Below are 26,794 nucleotides of genomic sequence, written 5' to 3'. Positions count from 1 at the left end.
TTAGGAGGGTAACAAGTCTTCCACTTCCAAATTCAAGAAAGGGGCAATAATCTCCCGCAGTTCCCACATTCTGTGGCACCCAAGCATTGTAGGGAGCACCTTTTCAAAAATAAACGTAGCATCAAAAAATAGTATGTAACATGGAACTCCCGTGAAGATGAGGACATAAACATGATGAAAATCCTCAGTGCACATTTGCTAGAAGGAAAGAAAAACATCTGTGTTAAGAACATTCTGAAGGATACAGAGAACAAACTCGTGGTTACCAGTGGGGAGAGGGAAGGGAGGAAGGGCAAGATAGGGATAGAGGTTAAAAGACACAAACTATTATGTATAACATGAATAAGCAGGCTTCCCTGGTGGTGCAGTGGTTGAGAGTCCGCCTGCCGATGCAGGGGACACAGGTTCGTGCCCCGGTCCAGGAAGATCCCACATGCCGCGGAGCAGCTGGGCCCATGAGCCATGACCGCTGAGCCTGTGCATCCAGAGCCTGTGCTCCGCAACGGGAGAGGCCACAACAGTGAGAGGCCCGCGTACCGCAAAAAAAAAAAAAAAAAAAAAAAGAAAAAAAAGAAAAGAATAAGCAACAAGGATATATTGTATAGTACAGGGAAATATAGCCATTATTTTGTACTAAATTTTAATGCAGTATAATCTATAAAAGTATTGAATCACTATATTGTACACCTGAAATTAATATAATATTATATATCAGCTATACATCAATCGATAGATAAGTAAACAAACAAACAAATAAAGAACGTTCTGAAGAAAACCACACTGATGTGACTCCTGGTTCCTCCACCCATGTAGCTCCATAAATTCAAGTAAGTAACTGAATTTCTCTTAAACTCTGTTGACATTGCAAAAGAAGAAACTTGGATTAGATAGACCTAAGTCCATCGTAGGGCTGGCATTGGAATTCTAAGATTCTAAAGCCATGAAACAATGAATCCCTGGGTTACTGGGGGGCTCTTTCCTTTGAAATGTTCTTCTCACACTCTAGTAGTTATTGCCATCTCTACCTCACTTGTGAGGTACAGGATGCCTATTTGGGGGAAATAAAGGCACAGGCAGTTAGATTTTCCTCAGGGTACAAAATACCATGTGACAAGTGGAATTTAGCTCTCTCTATCAGGGTACAAAATACCATGTGACAAGTGGAATTCAGCTCTCTCTATCAACAGTTTTATCCCAGCACCAGACATGCCCTTTTTGTATTTTAGTTATTTGCTTTGAAGTCCTTGCATTATTATTTTCTAATTATAAATGCAATACACGATTGGGGTAGAAGATGTGGAAAATCCAGAAGAACACAAAGAACAAAAGAAATGTCACAGGTAATCCAGTTGCTTGGAGATAATTACCTTCTATAATAGATTTCAGAAGAGCAAGTCTAGAGCACAGTTAAGGCTAGCTATGGATCTATTTTGTGACCCAACTCAGTGGATTCCATGAACCTGAGCCAAGTTTCTTGGCATTATTGCCACTGGCTATCTCTTGGCAGTTACACAAATCATTGCTTCTACTTCACACATTTATTAAAGAGCCAATGTTCTTAAAATACTCTATTATGAAGAGACTTTGATGGCTGCTAAGGTGAAGCAGAGATGTCCTGTCCTCAGGGAGCACTAAATCTAGATTTGTTCTTTCTTATGAAAAGAAAAATGAATCACTACCAAAACATATCTAGTAAAAAAATACTATCTTCCTAAATTCCCAAATTAATCATCTTCAGAAATTCTAAGCTGGAACATTCTCAAAGGAACACATTTTAACATTAATTTTTAAAAAAAATTTTTTTATTTGGCTGTGCCAGGTCTTAGTTGTGGCATGTGGGATCTAGTTCCCTGACCAGGGATCAAACCCAGGCCCCCTGCATTGGGAGTACAGAGTCTTAGCCACTGGACCACAAGGAAGTCCGAACATTAATTTTTTTAAGAGAAAAATAGTTTTTTTCTAAATTACAGATAACTTGGAAAACAGAGAAATGAAAAAACTATAATCTCATCACTTTAATATAATCAGCCAAGTTTTCTTTCTTACCTTTCCTCCTCTCATTTATTCATTTTTTCTATTTTATTTTAATTTTTTGTTTTCTCTTTTATTTTGTTTTTCTTTGGTTTGTTTTTCTTTTGGTTTAGAATGTGTTCTTCTAGTTTTCCCTTTCCTTCAATGAACACTCCAGGTATGGATGGATTCAGATCTATTTCTTGATACTACTGAATCACTTGATTTTTATTTATAAGTCTATAAGATATAACTTAAAGTTAAAAATTTGTTTTCTATTATTCAGCAAATAAAGGAACATGTATAATATTTATTTTAAAAGGCTCAGTCATTTTTCTTTGGAAAACATCATAGCTACTAAATCAAAATACGTTTGTTCATGAATCACCTGTATAAAAACCAAAGGTTAGTGTCATTAATAGTATTATTCATTTTGAATTTATCTTCTGTAAAGAATAAAAATATTCTTTTGACTTTTGAATACTATTTATTTATTTTTCAAAACTTGCCATGCATAACACTGTAAATCAATTATACTTCAATTAAAGAAAAATCTTGCCATGCATAAAACCTTTAATCTTCTTTCCAAAATGTTCACATTATTTGTGGTCAATACATAGGGGAAGACTATAAGGGAAGTAAGGGATTGGGGATAATACCAGAAAGAGGCCACCCTCTGAAGCTAAAAACAGCAAGATTGATACAGAATGATTGACTTGGTCTGTAAGATAAACCTCCTCAAAAAAGATAATGTATAAATATGCTTAAATGAAACCAGCATGTTACCAGTTCTCTGATAAGAGACTGGACAAGGTCTCAGGCAATCTTAACTAGGATGTAATGATGTGATGAAAGATGGCCAACTCAACTGGATTAACTGCCCATATAACACAACTAAGTGATCACCAAAACACATTCACTTATTTACTTGTCTGTTTGTTTTTGAGATATAATTCACACGCCATAATATTTACCCTTTAAAGTATACAATTCAGTTGCTTTTGGTTTATTCACAAGGTTATACAACCATCACCACTATCTAATTCCAGGAAATTTTCATCAAAATTCTCCAAAAGTACAGTTACTCCCAATTTCCCACAATCCCTAGGCCTGGCAGCCACTAATCTATTTTCTATCTACCTGGATTTTCCTATTTTGAATACCTCATATGAATAGAATCATATAACATGTGGCTTTTTGGGTCTGACTTCTTTCACTTAGTGTAATGTTTTCAAGGATCGTTCATGTTGCAGCATGTATAGGTAACTTTATTCTTTTTTGTGGCTGAATAATACTCCATTGTGTGGATATACCACATTTTGTTCACCTATTTAATCAGTTTAACCTATTACAATCCCACTAGTAATGTCTGAGCATTCTGATTTCTCCACATCCTCTCCAGTGCTTGTCATTGTCTGTCTTTTTAATTACAGTTATCTTAGTGCTATAAAGTGATATCTTATGATTTATGGTTTTTTTTTTTTGGCCATGCCGCGCTGCTTGTGGGACCTTAGTTCCTTGACCAGGGATCTAACCCAGGCCCTGGCAGTGAAAGCACCAAGTCCTAACCACTGGACCACCAGGGAATTCCCAATATCTCATCATTTTGATTTGCATTTCCCCAATGACCAATAACGTTTTCATTGTGCTTTTTCACTGAAAATCTTTTCATGTGCTTTTTGGCCATTTGTGTATCTTCTGTAAGGAAATGTCTATTCAAGTTTTTTGCTCATATTAAAAACTAGGCTGTTTGTCCTTTTGTTGTTCAGTTCTAAGAGTTCTTTATAGAGTCTGGGTACTAAATCCTTAATTTCCAGAATTCTGAAAAAGTTGATTCTGACAATTTTTTCCAGCTCTCTCATTGATTTTATGGTGGAGGAAATTTTCTGGGGTCTTTACTCCACCACTGACATTACTCTTCACTTATTAATTTAATTAATACATTAATTAATTTAATATTTGTTGAGCATGATGAACGTATTTTATATTTCATATTCCCCAGTGATCAAGATCTTGCCTTCAAGTAGCCCATGGAGTATTAAGAGAAGACTACAATGCAAACAATTTAATTGCAATAATATGCCATGGGTACTTTGTCAGGATTATGTGTCAGGTACAGTGTGTACACTCAAAAGAGAGAGCTGAAGACTCTGCTTGGGTTGGTGGTTGGGATTAAAGAATCAAAAAAGCTTTGTTAAGAGATAAAATGGTTTTTATACCATTTTCATTACATTTTTATAAAATTGATTTAACTCAATATTTGTGCACGTATATGTTTGTGTGTGAAAACACAGCCAGATTCTACTTAACTTTCACATCTTCTCTAATGAAAGAATAAAGCAAAATAAAAAGCTAAAAAAAAAGATTTCTTAGAGGAGAGTACTACTCGGGGCATATATGATAGTGTGGCATCTCCAGAAAGAGATCGAAAGAGTCAGAATTTGACAGTATGTACGTCTTCAATATCGTACAAGAGAGAGGCATCCTGTCCATTAAACAAAGGTTTTCAAATCTGCCTAGCGGGTACGTTCTTCCAGTGGAGGTGGCTGCATCATAAATTGCGGACACCATCCTTTAAGATTTATGTATATATAGTTATCTAAAACAATAAGAAATATCTATTATCTATATATCTAATGCAATAGGTATGTCTTGGGAATTCCCCAGAAGTCCAGTGGTTAGGACTTGGTGTTTTCACTGCCAGGTCCCGGGTTCGATCCCTGGCTGGGTTACTAAGATCCCACAAGCTGTGCAATGGGGTCAATAAATAAATAAATAAATAAATAAGTAAAAGAAAATATTGATTGAGAATTTTAAAAATAAGAAGAAAAATACTATGGCTTAATAAACAAATAGACTTTAAAAGAACAATAATAAATATTTATTTTTTAAAAAGATAAATTCTTAGTCAACCCTTGAGGAAATTCAATTGTACTATAACTTCTTAGTCAACCCTTGAGGAAATTCAATCTTACTATAGTCCATTCATTTTGGGGACTCTGTCAGCCCCCAGAGGTCCCTATCTCTAACTTACCACATTGTAATGCAGGGAGGAGAGTTCTGCCCTAAGTGGGGTGGTGAATCCTGAGGAAGCAGGGGCTCCCTTTCTTCCATGCCCATTTCTTCAGGACTCTGAGAGTCTGTTTTCCCTTCTTGCATTTGGTACATCCCAAACTTTGTATTCAGCAGAGTCATGTCCTTGCAAAAGTTCTGCGAAGAAAAGAGCAATCACTAAAGAAAAATTGGAGATGATGCAGAGTGCCTTTCCTCCGGAACAGTTCAGGGGCCCACACTGCAATCACATATGAATCACATGAGGAGGTCACTGGCAGGTGCGTACTCACCTAAGAAACTTACACATTCACAGAGTGAGGTAGCACCATGGTAGAAAATTAAATGAAACCCACCTGCTAATTCTTAACTACTGGATTATTCAGATAGAAAGATAATTATCCTTTTATTGAATTAATCTATTCAATTTGTTCATCTATGCAAAACATATTTATTGACTGACTCCTACCAGGCACAATTTTAGGATACAGCAGGTAACAAAATAGACAAGGAATGGGCATTCTATTGCACATGTGTTTTTTTAACAAAATGGGCAAAGAACTACATGTGCGTTTACAGGGGTTGAGTGACAAGCAATAAACAACTAAACACATATATACATTAGATATTATAGACTAAAATACATGCTAAAGAGAAAGTAAATAATGTGATGACACAGTAGCTGAGGTTTGGTGGTGGTACCATCTACTCTATTTAGATAGGTGGGATGATTAGGCTCCTCTGAACAAGTGACAGGTTGATTTATTCATTCACTGTTTCATTCAGCCATTCACATTTACCTCCATATATAAAATCTTGCGGGAGGAGTTCCGAGATGGAGTCATTTTTCTGGCTAGGGGAGATTAAGGGAGGTCTGGGAGATGAGAGGACATTTGAGCTGAGCCTTGAAGAGTGGATAATATGTAGACATGGAGGATAGGCTCCAGATGGAGGAACTGTAGAAGCAGCCCAGGGGTATGAGAGCTTGGAAGTACACCACACCTGTGAGATCTTCTGTTGGCCCCAAGCAGAACATCAGGAGGGGAGAAGAGGTGAAAATGCTACAGAGAGACCTGTATGTTGCACACTCTCAACTTCTAGGGAAAGAATTACCTCTCTATGTAGATTTAAATCATTTTATTCTATCATTATTTGAGCTTGTGTAACTGTGAAATCTTACCTCTATTCTTGCAACGAGTTTTTCCTTTAATTCATGAGCTTCATTACAAGCATCTTCCTGAAAAGACACCCACAATTTTGAGTAAAACAGACGTTATATTTTTTGGTTTATATAATAAAACCTTACTTATTCTGATACCTCTTAGTTGTAAACAGGCTTCATTGAAACTTACTTTTTATTCAGTAAAATCCTTCCTCTTAGAACAGATTCATGGTGCAATCATGATAAATTGCAGGAGCTATCACCAAAAGATTAATAAATTATTTTCAATTCTTTAAAATATAAATTTACACAATAGCAGCTTATTATAAATCACCTTTTTCTCTATCCATTACTCTCTCCTTGATCCTTAAACTTCTACCAGAACACTAGTTGGAGAAACATAGTATGTTTCTGAGAACAAAAGAAAACTATGTTTTTCTAAATATTTTTAATTTATAATATATAAATGTAAGTCTTCATTATGTTAGTTTGAATACCTGGGCCTTATGGTTTAGCAAAAGAGCGTCTGCAAAAAGTGTCTGGTTCCTCCTTTCTTCCCATGTTTCCTTTAAGTTGTCAGAGAGAACAGGTGGTCTAGGTTGGTTTCTATCAGTAAGATCAAGACATGGGCTGAAAGCAAACCATCCTCTTCTAAGATACGAATGCCAACTGTACATATGTCCTGAGTAAATAATGTTTTGAAAGGTTTTTAATTAATCATTCCATAATTGACTTGCAGGATATGTTGAAAAGCAAAGCCAGAGCAGAAAAAAAGAGTGTTCTGGGATTCAAGAAAGATGGGTTCTGGAGGTGCCATTTCTAGATGTTGATTCTTAAATAAGTCCTTGCAAAAGCAAGAAAAGATATGGATTTCTGAGGCATAGTTTGTGGTGGTAAACATTGATTATAAAGCCTCAAATAGCTAACAAAATAAATTTAATAAACCCCAAAATCAAATCCTACATCACATAAACAGTGAAAAAGGAAAATGACACTTAGTGGCATAGAAAGTTGTTGAAGAAAAAAATGCTAAGTGAAAAAAAGCAAATTGCAAAACAATGTATATAATATAATTAAAATATAATATAATTAAAATAATAATATGATAATATTATAGAAAATTTAGAAGAATATAAATATACTAAAATGTTCACTTTATTTTTGAGGGAGTGGGATTATTTTTCTTTTTTATATGAACTAGTTCTATAATGTTTTAATTATTAAAATAAGCATGCATTACTTTTGCTAGAAGAAAAAACTATTTTTTAATGGGGGAGCAAGGATAAGATTGGTTCTTTTCATGTGGAAATATGAACAAGTCACTTCATGTTTTTGAGTTACGCTTTTCTCTTCTGAAAATAAGGACGTAGACTAAATAATAGTAAGTTCCCATCTAGGTCTAAAATTCTGAGTCTCTTTCATTGAATTTTGGATTCCATTCACTAAAATTTGAGATTTCTTTGAAGAATTGTTTTTCTTCCTTAGTTATAAAGACAATTTATCATTACCTGGACAAATTTGTTTTCCATTTCTCCTAATTGCTTTTTAATTTCCATGATCTTCTCCTTTAAAACTAAAGGATATAGAACAAAAGTTGTAATGAATGATGTGTGGAATTGAAACAGAACAAGTGACGATTTTTAGAAGAATGCTCATTCATGATCAAATAGTTTGAGATTTAATAGAAGCTACTTTTTTTTGCATACTGTTCTGGGTGCTGATAACCAAAATCAACATGAAATCAAATCAACAAGACATCACTGGCCACATCCTATGTAAGTGGCCACTGAGCTAGACATTGTGCTTGTTGTGAATGTTTACCCTCAAACTGCTTATAGAGGATGTATAATCTACACTCTTTTTTTTAAAAACAAGTTCATTCATCACCAGCCCCAGAGTTATGTGATTTAATTATTTAGAAAACAGCTGTGAGATACTAATCACCTTTTAAATGGTGCCCTAGCTTATTTACATAGTAAATATCTTGACACAATACTTATCAAAGATAACTGTACCAAAGATAACTGAGATAGGAGTCAGTCTCAGGATGAAAGTTATATTGATATGGAGTTTTCAGAAAGCTTCGTGGACTTGGGGGCTCAATATCAGGCAACACCCAAAGGCTACTTCAAAGTCCTTTCCTCAGCTTAAAGACCTCTTAAATTTGCTTCTGTGTGTGTGTGTGTGTGTGTGTGTGTGTGTGTGTGTGTTTAAATACTTTCACCAATCTTCCCCTCCTCTCTCTTTCATGCCTTTCTGAGTCATTCCATTTACTCATGAAAAATAAATGAGCCAATACATGTGATATTACTTTATTATTATTATTAACTTACTTCTTCTTTAATTTTCGCACTCTTTGTTTGCCATTCCTATATTTATTTCTAACAGTCTTCACTTTTCCCTCCACCAGAGTAAACCTAGAGCCATTCTTACTGACTTTGCTTCTGTAACAATTATATTTAAAATTTCTTACTTATTATATTACTGTAGTTGTTTTTATGCAGCCTTTCCCATCAGCCTTTAGTCTTAGGACAGAACTTGTGTCAGTGTTTTAAAGTCGGGACTTCCCTGGTGGTCCAGTGGTTAAGAATCTGCCTTCCAATGCAGGGGATGCGGGTTTGATCCCTGGTCAAGGAACTAAGATCCTATATGCCGCAGAGCAACTAAGCCTGCACACCACAACTAGAGAGCCTGCATGCAGCAACTAAGACCTGACACAGGCAAAAATAAATAAATATTTTAAAAAAAATGAAAACAGTTAAAAAAAATTTTTAAGTCACAGTTATTGAGGTATAATATACATAGAGTAAAACTCACCTTTTAAAAGTGCACAGTGCTATGAATTTTGACATATGCATACTGTCACTGGCATGTAATCACCACTACAACAAGATGTGGAATATTTCCATCACACCCCAAATTTCCTTGTGTCCCTCTGTCAATCTCCTCCTCCCTTTCCCCACTGGACTCCAGTGACCAATAATCTATTTTTTATTCCTATGGTTTTACCTTTTTCAGAGTGGTACAGAAGTGGAATCATGAGTCTAATCTTCCAAGTCTGGCTTCTTTCACTTAGCATAAGGCATTTGAGATTCATTTATGTTGTTGGATGATTAAGAAATCCGTTCCTTTTTATTGCTGAGTAGCATTCCATCATGTAGCATATACCACAGTTTATCCACTTACCAGTTGATGAATATTTGGGCTGTTTCTAGTTTTCAAGTCTGTGCCCGTTTTTTTAGAGTGTATACAAAGCTGTATATTTCCAGGATAGAGAATCTCCGTACATATTTGTGATGCCTTCCCTTTTCATATTTTTTTGCATTTGCAAAATATGTCTGTTTTTATTTGTTTATTTATATTTTTTAATTTAATTTTTTATTTTATATTGGAGTATAATTGGTTTACAATGTTGTGTTAGTTTCAGGTGCACAGCAAAGTGATTCAGTTATACATATACATATATCCATTCTTTTTCAGATTCTTTTCCCTTTTCATATTATCCAAGCCTGGTTGGTTTGTTTTTTAAACTCACTTTCATTTGTCTCTGTGCTCTTCTTACTCTCTTCATTCTTTTGATATCCATCCCTTCCTATTCCTTCCTCCTCCTGAAATCTACATTCCTGTAATACCGCTGACTTTTGGAGGAAATTTTTTAAAGCAGAATATTTCTTGCCCCTTGTCCTCTTCCCTTTCTTCATAGTTTGCAGTTTCCAAAGCACTGATAGTGGGGAAACTCTTGACTTTTCAACTAGCACAAAATGAGGTTGCTATGTCAAAATGTTGCACTAAATCTTAGTTAAAAGTAGTTTTTTTTCCTCAGTGAAAAATCTGTGCTTATCTGTAGATGGCTTTTAATATGGGAGGGGTCTAAATAAATAATACCTTCCAACAATAAAAGAGGCATTTTTCTCCTTCTTTCGAAATCCACTTAATTTAAATTTGGCTTGAACTAAAGCAGAGGCTGGCAATTTCAATAAAAAGAGGTAGTTAGATACAGACTTTTTCCATTTTTATAGGCTTTTCTTCAAATGCCTGAAGTTTATTAGAGAAGAAAAACTACCAGCCAGGGCTCTGAAGTCTAATTCTTATCCAAAGTTGGTCACTACTTTTCTAACATTCTATGACTCTTTTAAAAAGGGAAAATTAAACCTTTCTCAGAAAAGAGTCTCTAAGAAATGCAAGGACACAAAATAACAGGAAAACTTTGGAGACTGTGAAAACTAACACAAGAACTCTTCATGAAGGCATCAAAGACAAACACAAATATACCTCTTACATTCTAAGGATGCAGTTCTTCACAAATATGTATTTCCTGCATGTTTTCTCTGTACTGTTAGGTGCTGGGATACAAATATTAAGAGAAGTTTTCCCTTAAGGAACTCATCATTATCTTAAATGGCATTGAGATATAAACCTGCCAAATTTGACCGAGTTTCTAGGTAGAACAGAAAAATCTAGACTTTTTGTGTTGTTAGAGAATAGAAGTGGTGGTACCCAGGTGAAATGTGCTCAGAACTGACCACCAGAGAGCTCTCCTCCTTGTGATAGAAGATGGGTTTTAATTCTTGTTATAACCTGTTAAACAATAAATGGGGTGGGAAGAGGTGGTAAAGCCCCCACAACCTCCCCAATTTTTTTCCAGGCTTCCAGCTTACCTCGATGTTTGCCCCCTGATCAGAGTCAAGGTCCTGGTGTGACTTCAGCTTTTCAATTTGGCCCTCCAGGGACATCACCTCACTTAATAAGCTGCAACAGACCAAGAGATGGACTAAGTCCTGTGGCTTAAGAAAAATCCCCAATGGATCATCTTTTTTGATCTTGAAAGATCATTTTTGACCTTTCAAAAATGAAATCCTACTCCTATATAAGAGGACCCTTGGGTAGTAATTGTGTTGTAATGGGAAGTCATAAATGCAATTCAAGAAAGTAAAAAACATTCTAAGTAATCTAGATAATAGTACAGAAGTGTAGTCCTAACTGGATATAGGAGCAGAAATGTAAAATAACTAAAATGGAAGCTTAGTTAAATTTCTAGGAAAAAAAAAACACAGAAAATCTTTGGGACCTAGGACTATGCAAAGGGTTCTTAGTCTTGAAACCAAGGGCGCCACCTATAAGAGGGAACACTGATAAACTGGACCTCATCAAAATTTAAAACTTTTGCTTGGCCAAAGACTCCCTTAAATGGATTTACATGTCATATATCCAGCAAAGGTCTTATATATAGAATATATGAAGATCTCTCAAAACTCAACATTAAAAAAAACCTTGCAGGCTTCCCTGGTGGCGCAGTGATTGGGAGTCTGCCTGCTGATGCAGGGGACACGGGTTCGTGCCCCGGTCCAGGAATATGCCGCGGAGCAGCTGGGCCCGTGAGCCATGGGCCTGCGCATCCGGAGCCTGTGCTCCGCAACGGGAGAGGCCACAGCAGTGAGAGGCCCGCGTACTGCAAAACAAACAAACAAACAAACTTGCAATTAGAACATGAACAAAAGACATCACAGACTTTTACCAAGAAGATATATAGATGGCAAATAAACACATGAAATGATGTCCGACACTATTAGTTATTAGAGAAATGCAAATTTAAACTACGAGATATCACTGTAAACTTACCAGAATGGCTAAGGTGAAAAATAGTGATAACACTAAATGTTAGTAAGGGTGTGGAGAAATTGGATCACTCATACATTGGTGGTGGGAACATAAAATGATATAGCCCCTCTGAAAAATAATTTGGCAGTTTCTATCAAAGCTAAAAACAAACTTACCATATAACCCAGCAATTTCACTCTTGGGCAATTATCCCAGAGAAATGAAGACCTGCTTTCACACAGGAAGCTGTACATGAATGTTCAAAATAGCTATATTCATAATAGCCAAAAACTAGACAGAATATATATATGAACCATACCATGGAATAGTACTCAGTGATGGAAAGGAAGGAACTGTTGATACACGCGACAATCTGGATGAACCTCAGGGAAATTATGCTGACTGTAAAAAACAGTCTCAAAAAAATATATAACTGCATGATTTGATTTATGTAACATTCATGAAATAAGATAATTATAAACACATAGAACAGATTTGTCTTGCCAGGGGTTAGGGATGGGTGGGAGAGAACGAGTGTGACTATGAAGGGGTAACACAAAGGAATCTTGTGCAATGACACAGGTTAGAATCCTGATTGTGGTGGTGGTTATACAAGCCTACACTTGTGATAAAATTGCATAGAACTATGTGCACACACACACACACACAAATGAGTGCAATTGTAACTAGTGAAGTCTGAATAAGCTCAGTCGAAAATACCAATATCAATTTCTTGGTTTTGATGGCATACTAGAGTTAGGCAAGATGTTACCATTTGGAAGGCTGGGAGAAGGGTGCATGGGACTATCCTGTATATTTCTTTGAAAACTCCTGTGAATCTATAATTATTTCAAAATAAAAATTATAACAAGAGAATATTATTAATATTTTTAGGCCAATACATTTGACAATTTAGATGAAATGGGCAAATTCTTTGACAGATACAATCTACCACTAAAATATACTCAAGAGCTAGATAGCCTGAGTAGCACTATAACCCTATATATCAGTAAAGAAATTAAATTTGTAGTTAAAAATCTTACCACAATAAGATCTCCAGGCAATATGGCTTCACTGATGAATCCAACCAAACATTTAAGAAAGAAATTATGCCAGTTTTACACAGACTCATCCAGAAAATAGAAAATGTGCGAAAACATCCCAATTTTTTCTACGAGGCAAGCATTACTCTGATACTAACACTAGGATATTACAAGAAAGAAAGACACAGGTCAATACCTTTCATTAACATACATGTAAAAGTTCCATTTTAGTAAGCTGAATCCAGCAACATATAAAAAGGATAATATATTATGACCAAGGAGGATTTATTCTGGGAATTCAAGGCTGGTTCAGCATTCAAAAATCAATCACTATGATTCACCATATCAAGAGACTTATAAACAAACAAAAACCATGATCATTCACAGATGCAGCAAAAGCTATTGAAAAAATCCAATATCATTTCTGATTTTAAAAACAACTCAGTAAACTAGGAATAGAAGAAACTTTCTCAACCTGAGAAAGGGCATCCTTAAAAACAAACAGACAAAAACCCAGATAATATCACACTTAATTCTTTTCCTGTAAGATTGGGAACAAAGTAAGTAGGTCTGCTATATGCTGTCACCCCTCCTATTCAACATCGTACTAGAAGTTCTAGCCAATATCATCAGGCAAAAAAAAAGAAGTAAAAAAGAATACAGATTGGAAAGGAAGATAGAAATCTCCCTCTATTTGCAGATGACATAATTATCTATGTGGAAAATCCCAAATAACCTATAAAAACTACTGGAACTAATAAATGAGTTTAGCAAGGTCACAACACAAAGTCAGTATGCAAAAGTCAACTGTATTTCTATATACTAGCTATTAACAATAAGAAATTGAAAAATTTTAAGTACCATTTATAATAAAACCAAAAACATGAAATACTTAGGTGTAAATCTAACAAAATGTGAAATATCTGTACACTGAACACGACACAACTCTGATGGAAGGAATCAAAGAAGACCTAAATAGACGGAAATACTGTGTTCATGAATCAGAAAAGTTGATATTGCTAAACTGTTAATTCTTCCCAAATTTATCTATAGATTAATGGTAGTTCCAACCAAAATCACAGCAAAATTGACAGGCTGATTGTAAAATCTACATGGAAAAGCAGAAAAAAAAGAATAGCCAAAACAATTTTGAAAAATTAGAACAAAAATCGAGGACCTACTATATAGCACAGGGAACTCTGCTCAATATTCTGTAATAACTTAAATGGGAAAAGAATTTGAAAAAGAATAGATACATGTGTATGTATAACTGAATCACTTTGCTGTACACCTAAAACTAATACAACATTGTTAATCAACTATACTCGAATATAAAATAAATTTTTTTTAATTTTTAAAAAAAGAAAAGGAAAAGAAAAATGTTATCAGATAATAAAAGTTAGTATTTGACTTAGAAAAAAAATAGAACAAAATTGAATAATGCTCACTACCTAATTTCAAGACTTAATATAAAGCTACAATAATCAAGGTAGTGTGGTATTACTGAAAGTATAAACATATAGATTATTGGAACAGAATAAAGAATCCAGAAATAGATTCGCACATATATGACCCACTGATTTTCAACAATAATATAAGGTAATTCCTTAGGAAAAGTAAAACTCTTTTCAATAAATGTTGCTGTAACAACTGGATATGCATATGCCAAAAAAAAAAAAAAAAAAAGAAAAAAGAAAGGGATCTTGGGAAAAAAAAAAGAAAGGAACTTTGATCTCTACCTGGTATGGACTGCATGTTTGTGCCTCCTCAAAATTTATATTTTGAAACCCCAGTGGCCCAATGGGATGGTACTGGGAGGTGGGATCTTAGGGAGGGAGGGAGGTTTAGATATAGTCATGAGGGTGGAGCCCCCATAATGGGATTAATATCCTTATAAGAAGAGGAAGACTAGAACTCTCTCTCCCCACTGCAGGGGAAAACAGCAAGAAAGCAGACATCATGCAAAATATCATAGTCATTTTCAAACAGTCTGTCAGTTTTATACAAGTATAAACATACACCTATTGGGACTTCCCTGGTGATCCAGTGGGTAAGACTCCGCTCTCCCAATGTAGGGGGCCTGGCTTCGATCCCTAGTTGGGGAACTAGATCACACATGCATGCTGCAACTAAGAGTTCACATGCCGCAGCTTAGAAGGCTGCACACCGCAACCAAAATATCCCGAGTGCGCAACTGAGAGCCGGTGCAGCCAAAACAGACAAACAAACAAAACCAAAAAACAACAAAAGAAGTACACTTATTATAGGACCCAGCATTCCAACTTCTGATTATTTACCCAAGGAAAATAAAAATGTGTGTTCACACAAAAAAACTACATGTGAATGTTTACAGTGTCTCTATTCATGATTGCTAAAAAAATCAAAATGTGTCTCAATTAGTGAATGGATAAACTGTGGTATATTTTTATAATGGAATAAAAGATATAATTTTACTGTATGTGAATTTTACACTAGTTTCAAAAATGGAAAGAAATTTTAATGTGCAGAATTTGAATTAATAAAAACTCAGAATCTTTTAAAATCCAAATATTATTCATGCTCTGGAAGAAAACAAAAGGCCATTTTGAATAGGATAGTCAGGATAAGGCTGATGTAAAGAGATGTTTAGCTGTAAGGTATGGTGATGTTTAACTGAATGTAAAGAAGATATTTAACTGAAAGGTAAAGAAACATCTGGAAGAGTAGCCCTGCATTAGGAAAGAGTTTCGAATGTGGTAGGAAGGTTCAGAAGGCCAGAGGAATTTATTTCTAAAAATAGCCTCCAGGGGCCTCCCTGGTGGCGCAGTGGTTGAGAGTCCGCCTGCCGATGCAGGGGATACGGGTTCGTGCCCCGGTCTGGGAGGATCCCATATGCCGCGGAGCGGCTGGGCCCGTGAGCCATGGCCGCTGGGCCTGCGCATCCGGAGCCTGTGCTCCGCAACGGGAGAGGCCACAACAGTTAGAGGCCCGCATACCGCAAAAAGAAAAAAAAAAAAAATAGCCTCCATTTATTAATTGTTTATTATGTACCAGGCTCTGTATTAAATGCTTTACATATGGTATTTTATTTAATACCCACAGTAAACCAATGAGGTGGCTGTCATTATTCCCTTTTTATAGAAGAGGAAAGTCAAGGCTTAAAAAAGGTTGATTAACCTATCCAAGAAATGTCAATGTCAGGATTCAAACCTGGGTCCCTCTGACTCCAAAGCCCACTCTCTTTATACCAGTGATGGGACAAATAACAACTTCATCACTTCTGTTTCATCTTGAAACTTTCCACTTAAATTCAGATATGCATTAACAAATAAACTTTAATAGTTTTTTCATGCCATACTTGTTGGACCCCTTTGGACAATACTGGATAAAACTCAAGGATCATTGGGAACTTCAATACATCCTTTTGATAACTATTAATGTGGCTTCAAGGAGAGAGCCTCTGAGGGAAGTCCTTCCCTTGAGAGAAGAGAGAGCAAAGATGCAGATAACTTACTATCCTAAAGACTTTACCACCTTAAACCCAGAATTTCTTAAGTTTCTGAAGCTATGAAACTTTCCATTATTTTCTGACCAACCCTGACACCCTACAATTACCTCTTCACTGTGTTTTCTGTTAGGTTTATTTTTGTATAATATTTTTAATTTTTTCCATCCAGCCTATGTGATCAGCTCCAAGTTCTTTCACTTGTGGACCCATCTGTGTATTCCAGTGGTTTAGCTGGAAGAACATGTTCTCCTGACCCCTACAGAAATAGTATTACAATCAGTTTTAAGGTAGAAAATGGGAAAGCCTGAAACCCTCTTTCTCTGGATGGCAAATTGGTCTGCTTATCCATTTTCTATCACCAAAATGGGCCAGGTAGGCACTTAGGCTTCAAGAAGGAGTTTGGACATTTATTTAATATCCATTTTAACAGATCTTCATAAGGCTGGAGAAAATAAAGCATGTTTTACATTCAGTAAAAAATATAGATATATTTTTAATTTCCCTGCATGGAATGAATGTTAAATATTTCAGGATGGTGGTTGCATCTTGGTAAAGGAGAAGAAGTTATACAATAGGGAAAGGGTCCATAAAGATTTAACAGTACATTTTTTTTTTCTGCAGTACGCGGGCCTCTCACCGTTGTGGTCTCTCCCATTGCGGAGCACAGGCTCCGGACGTGCAGGCTCAGCGGCCATGGCTCACGGGCCCAGCCCCTCCGCGGCATGTGGGATCTTCCCGGACGGGGCACGAACCCGTGTCCCCTGCATCGGCAGGCAGACTCTCAACCAGTGCGCCACCAGGGAAGCCCTAACTGTACATTTTTAATAGTAATTATAATAATTTTCATCTCTAGAAAATTATCTGAGAGTGATAAGATATGTGTTAATCCCAGGCTCCGAAGAAAGGCGTGTAAAGAGAACTCCACGGCTTTTCCTATATCCCTAGAACTGTCCTTCTTCTGCATTCTTGCTGGAACATGTAGGTAGTTACTTGTGCACATGAGTGCTTTATGGTTCAAGACATGTATGGATTTTAAATTTTCTAGGCTGTCCCTAAGATCTCTGCTAAATTTCATTTTCCCCTCCACAAAACATTATTAAATGTTCCTTATTGCACGCTCCAGGGCTTACTATTCAGGGATGTTCTCCTTTGAAAACTGTAAAGATGTGGATGCCCGGGGATCTTCTTGTTGAACGTGATTTCTTTCTTGCTCATCTTGTTCACTCTGCAGGTCCTGGTCATGCCCAGCCTCCAGCTCCAACATATCCTGATAAAGATCATGAAGAAAGCAAAGCAGAACAAAAGGGTTATCATAAGAGGTGGTGGCCCCTCTATGGTATCCATGCCCCCTTCTCTGGGGCCAAGCACATAGTCCCCTCTGAGGCTGGAGTCTTCTGATGCATCTGTAAGATAGGGTGACATGCCCTCCTGCTCTGTGACAGAGGAAGGCTGGGGCAGGGACATGGAGAGTAGAGAGAACAGATCAGTTTCTTATTGAAATATCTGTGTAAATCACTGACCAAGTCAATAGGAATAACATTCACATACATCTACAAATTGCCTTCATGTACATCATTTCTTTTAATTCTCATGATAGCCCTGAGGTGGATAAAGGTAGGTACTGAAATCCCCTAGCCGTTCCTATTTAGTGATTTGGTCAAGTTCATATGGTGTAGTGAGTTAAGTGATGACCCCAAAATGATATGTCCATGTCCTAATACTAGGCCCTGACAATGTGACATTATTTGGGAAAAAAAAAAAAGAAAAAGGGAGGGGGTTTTGCTGAGGTAATTAATTAATAATCTTGAGATGAGATTATCTTGGATTACCTGGGTGGGTCCTAAATCCAATGACAAGTGGCCTAATGAGAAACAAGAGGAAAAGACACAGAGAAACTCCTGTGAAGACGGAGGCAGACTGGAGTTTATGCAGCTACAAACTAAGGAATGTCTGGAGCCAGCAAAACCTGGAAGAGGCAAGGAAAGATTCTCCCCAAGAGCCTTCAGAAGGAGCGTGGGCTTGCTGACCCCTTGATTTTGGAATTCTGGCCTCCAGAACTATGAGAGAATACATTTTGTGTGTGTGTGGTTTTAAACCACCAAGCCTAATTTTCTATAGCTGCCACAGGAAACCAATCGACATGGCTGGTAAGTATATGGACTAGAACTTGAACTAGGTTTTCTGATTCCAAAACCATGGAATTGTATTTAGGCCTTGAGTTCAGATTAAAGAATACCTAGTCCCTACCACTGGCACTCTCACAACGCAGTGTCACCACACCAGTGATGTAGGTTTATTATCACATTTACAGATGAGGAAACCAAGGTTAGATTTTCCAAGTATTATGTGACTCCACTATCTCTTATCTACCTCTTCATGAATAAAAAGCATCCACAATTTCAATTTCTTTCCACCAAACCTTTGACCAGGATATTCAAAAGCAGCAGAAACACTGTGATGTAGAGAAAGACACCACGTTGGGAATCAGAGGACCAGAGGTCTAAGTCTTGTTCTACTGCTGTGGATGTTGAACAAGTTACTTAACCACTGTAAAGCTCAGCTTCCTGGCCTGTAGTAAGAAAATTGGGCCAGATCATCTCTAGAGTCCTATGTCCAATAATCGATGGTGATATTTCTTATCTTTATCAGTCATTTCATGGTAATGGTTAATATACTGCAAAAGAGTCAAAAGGCAGGAAGTAGAAACAAAAAGAGTTTTTAAAATCTGCAGGACTGAATACATAAAGAAATGTGTGTGTTTTTTAAATAATAGACCAAACGTGTACTTGCACAAAATACACGGTCTAAGGGCATTATTTTCCATTTACATGCAGCTCTTTGAAGAGCTCACATGTCTCCATTTGGATGTTTCCTAGGCACCACAAACTCAGAAAGTAAAAAATGGAACTCATCATATTTCCCCTCTACCTTGTTCGGGTTCCCCACCCTTGCAAATGGTCTCCCTATCCATCCAGATGCCTCTGCCAGAAACCTGAAAGAAGTTCTTGAATTGCCACGGGAGACATTCTTTTCCCTCTTCATTACCTATGTTATATCCACTTTGTGCATATCCACTAATAATACCTGTCATTTAAATCGGTGTACTTTTTTCCCATCCCCCCAGCAACACTGCTCATGGCATCCCAGACAGGGCCCTACTTTGAGTCCTCATCAGTTCTTGACTCCTGTTGATGTCCTGGCTTCCCGTCTGCATCCTGTTCTATCCCTACCTCTGTGTCCTGTCTGCCTGCTTGCCTCTCTTGCCTTTTCCTGCACCCTTCCTCTCTCACAACACAGTTTCTCTTTGGCTTCATTATCTTTGCATGTGCTGCTCCTTCTTTCTGAAACGCTTTTCTTCCCTCCAGCTCATCCTTCAATCCTCAGTTGTCACATCCCCAGTCTTCTCCCTGTACAGCCCTCCCTCCAGTGTACTTCATAACTCATCTGCTACTTCTAGGGTGGATCTTACACAGCCATGCTCTTGTCTGAGTCCCTCCTAGCACGTGAGCTCACTGAGGGGAAAGGATTTTATATATATGTATCCGAGCACGTAGGGGATCCTCAGTAAGCGCTTTTAGAATAAATAGGCTTCAGAAACAGGCAAATACATTCTGCTTGTGAGAGATGCAAACAAAAGCAGGATATAGGAAAGTCTGTTCACTGACCTGGCATCCAAAATCGACACTGTATGTAGCAGTGCCAGGGATTAGCAATGTGAAACCAGAGCAAAATATTGATTTCTAAGTATTTTAGGGGGCTTTGATGGTTAGACGTGGCAGTTTTGGCAGTCTGGCTAAAAAGCCTATTTTGTTAATTAGACCAACAATTTTTTCTTTACTCCTCTTAATTCTTTGTCCATTTTCCGAACCTGTCCTTTAAATCTTTCTCTTATAAAAGATGAAGATAAGATTATGCAAAGTATAGACAAACCTCCTGGTTTGTTTTCAGAGAATAAGAGAATAAGGTTTCTTCCTCAAGAAGTCATATATTTGTCCTTTTGTTAGCAGATAGCCAAATTTTTAAATAATTATTTGTTAATTATGTGATTGCCTATGATTTATTTTTATGTAATTGTAGAATTTTCCACATAAACAGACATAAAGAAATACAATCATAAATTTAAAAAAATATTTTGTTAAACCATTATGCCCTGATTTGAAGTTTGTAAGAAATAGTCTATAACAATGCCTTATACCCTGAGAGTGTGGACTATTTGATAAACTCTTCCAGAGTGAATAATTTTATTATCTAATTAGACTTATTCTGTCTTAGGCCAACAAGTGATGATATCCCCATTCACTGACTAACAGGATTCAGCAGGGTTCACTGAACCACAGGTACAGGGAAGTTGTCCTGGAAAAGTAAGTCTAATGGTAGCAGCCCTTACCTGGAGTCCAGGGACAAGGCCCCTGCAAAGAATCAGATGACGCTATTTATAGAGTTATACCTTCAATTCATGTGTTCCCTAAGATCATCCCTATGATCACCTCAATTTCCCTATTTTCTTTTCCCATCCTAAGACTACTCTTCTAATTCAGTTCCTAGTATTCTTTTTTTTTTCTTATAACAAGTATCTGTCTGTCTGTCTCTTTCCACTTTTTGTCTTATTATTATCTATACTCCACACGTCTAACTCCATTCCTTCACACCTTCTATCCCCTTCTATTTCTTTTGTTTCTTTTTTCCCCTACTGCAGAGTCCTTGAAGGGAAAGTCCAGTTTGGGATATTCTTTGAGGACCTTTCCTTCTATGGATTGTAGAGTTAGCCATCCTCGAATCCAAAATGTATTCAGAAGAGAAGTAGACAAAGAGATGAATCCTGAGCTTCCATAGGGGGCTGGATAAGCCTAGGATTAGGAAATACACACTCCATCATTTCTGTATGTTTTTCTGACTGGTTGAAACCACCTTCCTCTATAGCCAATAGCCTGGGGAATCTATGGCGAGATCTGCTCATCAATAATAAAAGGGGTCTTGGCCATGCATTTGTTTTCAACTAAATGAAAGCATAAACCCTCTCCAGGACAATCTCAGGCATTTTGTCCAAATTTCTCCATTCCATGTCAGCTGAGTGACTGAATTTCAGACTGAGAGAGGTTCAGACTGAATTAAGAGTAAATGGGTGCTCACTTCAGCAGCACATATACTAAAATTGGAACAATATAAGGATTAGCATGGTCCCTGCACAAGGGTGACATTCAAATTCGTGAAATGTTCCATATTTTTTGTGAAAGTAAAATAAATCCCATTTAAAACTGCATCAAGAAAATAAAACACCTAGGAATAAACTTAACTAAGAAGGTGAAAGACCTATACTCTGAACACTATAAAAAATTAATGAAAGAAATTGAAGATGATATAAGGAAATGGAAAGATATCCCATGCTCTTGGATTGGAAGAATTAATATTATTAAAATGGCCATACTACTCAAAGCAATCTACAGATTTAATGCAATCTCTATTATTTAAAATACCCAGGACATTTTCCACATAACTAAAACAAATAATCCTAAAATTTATATGGAACCACAAAAGAACCTGAATTGCCAGAGCAATCCCGAGAAAAAAAGAACAAAGCTGGAAGTATCACCCTCTGAGATTTCAGACTGTACTACAAAGCTACAGTAATCAAAACAGCATGGTACTGGCACAAAAACAGACACATAGATCAATGGAACAGAATAGAGAGCCCAGAAATAAACCCACACATCTATGGTCAATTAATCTATGACAAAGGAGGCAAGAATATACAATGGAGAAAAAACAGTCTCTTCAGCAAGTGGTGCTGGGAAAATTGGACAGCTACATGTAAAGCAGTGAGATTAGAACATTCCCTCACACCATATACAAAAATAAATTCAAAATAGTTTAAAAACCTAAATGTAAGAATGGAAATGATAAAATTTCTAGAAGAGAACATAGGCAGAACACTCTTTGACATAAATTGTAGCAATATTTTTTTTGGACCTGTCTCCTAAGGCAGAAGAAATAAAAGCAAAAATAAACACATGGGACCTAATTAAGCTTAAAAGTTTTTGCACAGCAAAGGAAATCATCAACAAAACAAAAAGACAACCTATGGAACGGAAAAAAATATATGCAAATGATATGATCGATAAAGGATTAATATCCAAAATATATAAGCAACTCAATATCAAAACAAACTACCCAATCCAAAAATGGGCATAAGACTTGAATAGACATTTTTCCAAAGAAGACATACAGATGGCCAACAGGAACATGAGAAGATACTCAACATTGCTAAATTATTAGAGAAATGCAAATCAAAACAACAATGAGATATCACCTCACAACTGTCAGAATGGCTATAATCAAAAAGTCTACAAATAACAAATGTTGGTGAGGATATGGAGAAAAGGGAACCCTTGTACATAGTTGGTGAGAATGTAAATTAATGCAGCCACTATGAAAAACAGCATGGAGGTTCCTCAAAAAACTAAAAATAGAACTATCATACGATCCAGCAATTCCACTCCTGAGTATATATCCAGAAAAAATGAAAACACTAATTCAAAGAGATACATTCACCTCAATATTCATAGCAGCACTATTTATAATAGCGAAGATATGGAAGCAACCTAAGTGTCCATCAGCATGAATGGATAAAGGAGATGTTATATATATATATATATATATATATATATATATATATACACACACACACACACACAATGGAGTACTACTCAGCTGTAAAAAGAATGAAATTCTGCCATCTAAAGCAACATGAATGGATCTATCTAGAATATTATGTTTAGTGAAATAAGCCAGAGAGAGAAAGGCAAATACTGTATGATATCACATGTGGAACTTAATAAACAATACAAACAAATGTATATAACAAAGCAAAAAGAGACTCACAGATGTAGAAAACAAACTAGTGATTAACTAAAAGGGGGAGGTACAAATTAGGGGTAAGGGATTAAGAGATACAAACTACTATATATATAATAGATAAGCAACAAGGATATATTGTATAGCACAGGGAATTATAGCCAATATCTTATAATAACTTTTAATGCAGTATAATCTGTAAAAATACTAAATCAGTATACTGTACATCTGAAATTAATATAATATTCTACATCAGCCATATTTCAATTAAAAATGAGTAAATGGATCTCTCTAATGCATCTATTGGAAGACAATCTGCAGTCCAGGGGGCAATTCTACATACAGTAATTTGCTCTGAGGTAAAAAATGTCACAGTTATTTCACAAATCCCAAGGACAAAGATAAGGTAATGCACAATTCTTTGATGGGAATACTAGTAAGTCCCTTGTGTAATAACAGCAGCCTTCAGAGGAGAGAATGCCTCCATCTTGATTTTAAGCCCTGAACATCTCACACCTATTATGAGGAAACCTTGTGATAATATCCTTGCTGCTTTGAGATATGAAATATGAAGTTCCTCTCTTCACCCACTGTGACATTTAAGTCTGTCCCTTACCCATTTTTTAGTCTCCAAATCATGAAGGAAGTCAGTTTGAGAGTTTTCAGAGAAAATGTCCTCATCATCTGATCTCTCCAAGATGAGGTCCATTTTGGTAAATTCCCTTAGCAAACTGTTAAGTCACACAACTGTAAAAGATACTGTTATTATGTCTTTGGTCTATAGTTTAGACCTGCCCTAAACTTCTCTAGAGGGAGAACACTGGATCTTTCCAGCCCCAAAGAGCACCTGCTACTCTTGTACTGATTTCATTCTGTGTGAATAATGTCTAGTGCAGTGCATTACACGAGATAGGAATAGAGAGGCTGGATAAATATTTGTTGACTGAATCAATAAATGATTCAAAGTGAGATTCTGAATTCTGAAGCCATTGCAGCTCTTTGTGTGTATATGCAAATGTGTGTGTAAAATAAACAAATAATAAATAAATATCCTTCTTCAAAAAGTAGAGTTAAAAAAGTGTCATATGGTTCAAAGGAAAGGAGTAAGTCTGTGCTACCATCATGATTTCTAGACCCAAGACGCCCTCCTCCCAACGTTTACTAGCTTCTTTTTTATTCTTCCACAGAGATTCTATGCATAAATAAGCAGCTATGTTTATATAAATATATACATGCCTTTTTAAATACAAATGAGAGGATAGTATCTTGGAGTCCATTTCATATTAGTACCTATAGAGCTGCCTCTTTTTAAAAATTGTTATATGGTGGGCTTCCCTGGTGGCGCAGTGGTTGGGAGTCCGCCTGCCGATGCAGGGGACATGGGTTCGTGCCCCGGTCCGGGAAGATCCCACATGCCGCGGAGCGGCTGGGCCCGTGAGCCATGGCCGCTGAGCCTGCGCGTCCGGAGCCTGTTCTGCAACGGGAGAGGCCACAACAGTGAGAGGCCCGCATAACGCAAAAAAAAAAAAAAAAAAATTGTTATATGGTATTCCATCATGAGGCTATATCATAATTTGCTAATCAGTTCTTTATTAATGTTTATGTACACTGTTTCTAATCAATTGCTACTGCAAACAATGCTGCAGTGAATATCCCTACATATCTATGTGTATATGTACAAGAGTACCCATTGGATAACCCTAAAAATAGAATTGCTGGGTCAGTAGATACATATATTTTAAATTTTTGATAGATTTTACCAAATTATGCTTTGAAGAGGTTAGATCCATTTACACTTTCAGCAAAAATGATGAGAGTGCCTGTTTTCCAACTCCTTTTCTAAAACCATGTGTTAGAGAGTTTTTGATCTTCGCCAATCTGGTATGTTTAAACTGGTATCTCATTGTAGTTTTAATCTCTTTTTATGAGTAAGGTTGAGCATCTTTGCCTGTACGTATAAAACTCATTTGTACTTCCTTTGCTATGATAATCCCTTGTCCATTCCCTACTGGACTACTATTATTTTGCTGGGCTGTATATATGTGTATAGATGTGCACACACACACTCACACACTCAAGTATACTTTTAAATGAATTGCAATACACTTGTGATGGAGGCCTAAGGCAGTGGTTTCCTATCTGTGGGTCTTGAACCCTGAGTTGGGGGGCATTCTATACCTACCCTGATAGAGCGTGGTCCTGGAACGTATATACATTTCTATAGATTCAATAAATACTGCTGGATGTTTCTAAATGTATATGCTACTGTTATTAATAAATTATAAATGGATTTTAAAACATCCTTGATATCATAGTAGCTTTTTTGACATATGAGGGGTTCTGGAAAATCTTTTTCTTTAGAAAAGTTCTTCCAATTTAAAAAGGTTGTTAACCATTGGTTTGTATTAGTATACATTTTTATCATGTATTAACAAATGCATAAATATTTAACAAATATTTATATGAATGTGTGCTTCCTCTACTCTAGAAACCATATTAAATGGTTTATATCTTTAGCAGGTGAAGATGATGAAGGCACAAAACAATCAACGTTTTTTCACAAATTGAGACTAGCATCATGACCATTCCTATTCAACTGATGTCTGCCTAGTTTATGACCATAGGTCCCTTTACTATCTCACAGGACCTACCACACTAGATATTCGTGAGATCAAAATTAGAAGCATTATAGAGAAGAATGTCAACCCCAACCCTGAACTTGGAAATCTCATCATCCGGTCCTACCAGACTGAGGAAGCTCCAGACAGGACCACAGAAACTGCCCCTGGGAGCTCAGCCCTGACTTACTTCTGCATTGAGCCTTCAGCCGCATCGATGTTTTGGAGAAAGCCATTGTTTTTCTCTGTCAATTCTTGCTGCTTCCCAATTGGCTTCATCTGCAGAAGCATCTTGACACTTAGCTTTGTGAGAACCATTTCTTCAACACTGCAGGGGCAATGGTATATTTCTTTCTATTTGTAAATTGATGTTTGTTTTACTCTTTTCCTATCGTTGACAATTATTTCTATTTTTTCACTGCTGTAAACAATATATTAATGAATATATTTGTTTAGGAATTTTCAGTGCATTTCAGTGCATTCAGTGTATTACTTACTTAGAATACTTCCCTAGAAGTGGAACTCCTGGTAATATGAAATATTGATTTTTAAGGATTTAGAAAAATATTCCCAAATTGCTTTCCTAAAGGTTCAATCAATATATATTACTGGCAGCTGTGTGTGAGAAGAGGCACCTTCATTTCAGCCTGATAGGCAAGTGTTAGCTGCAGAGAAGAGAATTGAATTGTTAAGAATATTTAAGCACTGTAGTGAGAAAAATAATAGTAAAAGGAAATAGGAAAGAAGGTAGAAAAGGGTGAGACAGGTTCTAGGAAGCTCATATGAAAAGCCATAATACAGGGTCCATGCGAAACGTAACTTGTAGCAACTAGCAGAGATCAGAGGGTGGTACCCAGCCCTAAACAGAAAGAAACCTTTTCCTTTGTGCACTCAACTGAGTAACTATAGTAAATTGTCACTGGAGGGTGGTCTGGTCCCCAGGACCCTGTGGGACAGAATCCCTGAGGGACAG

General features: G+C 36.6%; 1 protein-coding gene and 1 non-coding gene across 2 annotated transcripts; one reads left to right on the top strand and one right to left on the bottom strand.

Moving 5' to 3' along the window:
- SMCO2 (single-pass membrane protein with coiled-coil domains 2) lies at positions 1–26,139 on the bottom strand. The gene is given in 10 exon segments (XM_060114155.1): positions 1–167; positions 170–198; positions 5,045–5,220; positions 6,242–6,298; positions 10,882–10,972; positions 16,459–16,492; positions 16,495–16,607; positions 17,482–17,618; positions 23,820–23,934; positions 26,012–26,139. Coding segments are annotated over 10 exon segments (1,047 nt in total).
- LOC132499706 (U6 spliceosomal RNA) lies at positions 21,474–21,577 on the top strand. Its single transcript, XR_009533933.1, has one exon. It is a non-coding gene; the product is annotated as a U6 spliceosomal RNA (small nuclear RNA).
- Positions 26,140–26,794: the final 655 nt, after the last annotated feature.

Source organism: Mesoplodon densirostris, chromosome 11 (genome assembly GCF_025265405.1).
Source record: "Mesoplodon densirostris isolate mMesDen1 chromosome 11, mMesDen1 primary haplotype, whole genome shotgun sequence".
Lineage (NCBI taxonomy): Eukaryota > Metazoa > Chordata > Mammalia > Artiodactyla > Ziphiidae > Mesoplodon > Mesoplodon densirostris.
The sequence above is the reverse complement of the archived record's forward strand: the minus strand, read 5'-3'. Positions and strand labels throughout refer to the sequence as shown.